Genomic DNA, 2,500 nt, shown 5'->3' with positions numbered 1-2,500 from the left:
GTCACAGCATGTTCTTGCTGCAAATGTTGGTCCATTTTTTGGGCATTACGGCAAACGACGAGGGCGGTCGCGGTAAAATTTGAGCGCTGATTATGACTTTTTTCTCGTAACATCAAGACTTTATTCTTTTAACATCATTTTCATATCAGACTTTTTTTCTTACATTACAGCTTCTTCTTAACATTATTTTCATATTACAACTTTGTTTTTGTAACGTTACGGCTTTTTTCTCCTAACATTACGACTTTATTCTTTTAACAACATAATTCTCAAATGAAGACTAGGTTTTTGTAACATTACAGCTTTTTTTTAAATTCGACTTTATTCTCAAATTACAACTTTTTTTTTTCTTGTGATATGTTTTCATTCTCAAATTAAGACCTTTTTCCTGTAACATTACAATTTTATTGCGGTAACGTTAAAACTTAAATTCATGTAATATTACGACTTTATTCTCATTTTACCACTTTATTCCTGTAACTTTATGACTGTTCTTATAACAATACAAGTTGTTCCTGTGTGATTAGAGCAGCAACAGAAAGGCTCTTCATTTAAAATCTCTTCTCATCATTTTCAAGTTGTGAGAGAGCAAAAAGCAGACATCTGCTGCCAGTGATTGAAAAGGTGAGCCCACTAGTGTCAACATCACCTTGTGAGCTGTGACGTGTGCGTGACACTGACTAGGGACTCACTTGCATCCTTGCAGGTCTCGATGATGTACCCATCCAGGCCTGACAGTCCGATGACCTCCGGCTGGCTCCAGATGATGGACACTGAGGTGTCGTTCTTGTCCTCCACAAACAGATCTACAGGGGCGCTGGTCGGCTCTGCGGGCGGCAGAAATAATTCTGTCATTATGGATACAGCTTCTAGTGAGTGAGTGTTGTGGAGACTGGATGGTTACCTTTGGGTGGAGGTGGCGGAGGTGAAGGTGCTTTAGGTTCTTCAGGCTCGGCGGCCTCAGCAGCTTCAGCTAAACAGGCGTGGATGTCGTTATTTACAGCAGCATCAAATTGTTTCATATGCATCTCACATATACTTCTTTATTTCATCCAACTGATCAGCAGAAAGGTGAGAACATGGTGACAGCTAATAATAATACATGTATGCAACATTCTATTGTCTTCTATAATTAGTGCTGCACGCCATCAGCGGGGAGGTGCAAGGAGTCAAAGTGCAGGTGAGTTAGGTTTTAATTCAACTGAAATGAATAATCTGTCAAAAAGTTAACGTGGCAGACTGATGAAGATGTTCAGTTAATTACTAGATCATTAAAGCTGAGACATTTATTACCTTTTTAGTCAGAGTAACAAGTATTAAAATGAAGTAAGAAGCAGAGATATTCACATCTGCACTTGGCTGGGAGGTCACGTAGATGTAGTTTATGCTGAAATCTAATAAATAAATGTGTTATACTTGTATAGCGCTTTTCTACCTTCAAGGTACTCAAATCGCTTTGACACTATTTCCACATTCACCCATTCACACACACATTCACACACTGATGGCGGGAGCTGCCATGCAAGGCGCTAACCAGCAGCCATCAGGAGCAAGGTTGAAGTGTCTTGCCCAAGGACACAACGGACGTGACGAGGATGGTAGAAGGTGGAGATTGAACCCCAGTAACCAGCAATCCTCCGATTGCTGGCACGGCCACTCTACCAACTTCGTAATGTAGGCCTATCTATAGATGTTTATCACAGACCAGGCCCACTAGCATCCACAATGTGCATGCGGGACGTCCCAAATTAAATTGATTAAATTTTTTTAATTTTCTAATTGAAATTTGACCTGTGCATACATGTCATGCAAATCATCTTGTTGATGGAGATGATCATATTTACTGGAGAATTACTTGGTTTGGTTTCAGTTTATTTCAAATATATACAGTATACAATTTCAAGTGATACATTGTATAGTTTACACTTTACATAAGAAAAGTGTGGGATACTTCTCTTCTTGCCCTATTTTTATCTTTGTTGGGGACAAGCTAGATAGATGGATAGATAGATATACACACACTTACACATACATAAGTGTATATATATATATATATATATATATATATCTGTGTATATATTTATATGTATGTATATGTCTATATACACACACACACACACACACGCACACATATATACATATTATTATGTAATAATAATAATAATGGATTATATTCATATAGCGCTTTTCCAGACACTCAAAGTGCTTCACAGAGAAGTGAGAAGCAATCATTCATTCACACCTGCTGGTGGTGGTAAGCTACATTTGTAGCCACAGCTGCCCTGGGATAGATTGATGGAGGCGTGGCTGCCGACCACCACCCATCATTCATTCATTCATTCACCAGTGTGAGCGGCACTGGGGGCAAGGGTGAAGTGTCCTGCTTAAGGACACAACGGTAGAGGCGGGGAACGAACCTGCAACCCTCAGGTTTCTGGCACGGCTGCCCTACCCACCACATACATACCAGTGTTTCCCACACATTCATTTATTTGTGGCG

The 2,500-nt window shown here is 39.8% G+C and overlaps 1 protein-coding gene across 4 annotated transcripts in view; it reads right to left on the bottom strand.

The window, feature by feature from the left end:
- mybphb (myosin binding protein Hb) overlaps positions 1-2,500 on the bottom strand; it is a 45,776-nt gene that overhangs the window by 38,997 nt on the left and 4,279 nt on the right. For all 4 annotated transcript variants that reach the window (XM_061937238.1, XM_061937230.1, XM_061937222.1 and 1 more), the window contains exons 2-3: positions 905-973; positions 693-827 (exon numbers count right to left, since the gene is read on the bottom strand). In XM_061937238.1, coding sequence (XP_061793222.1) covers positions 693-827; positions 905-973 — 204 coding nt within the window. The remainder of the gene's footprint in view (positions 1-692; positions 828-904; positions 974-2,500) is intronic.

Source organism: Nerophis lumbriciformis, linkage group LG03 (genome assembly GCF_033978685.3).
Source record: "Nerophis lumbriciformis linkage group LG03, RoL_Nlum_v2.1, whole genome shotgun sequence".
Lineage (NCBI taxonomy): Eukaryota > Metazoa > Chordata > Actinopteri > Syngnathiformes > Syngnathidae > Nerophis > Nerophis lumbriciformis.
This window is presented reverse-complemented; position numbering and strand designations above follow the sequence as displayed.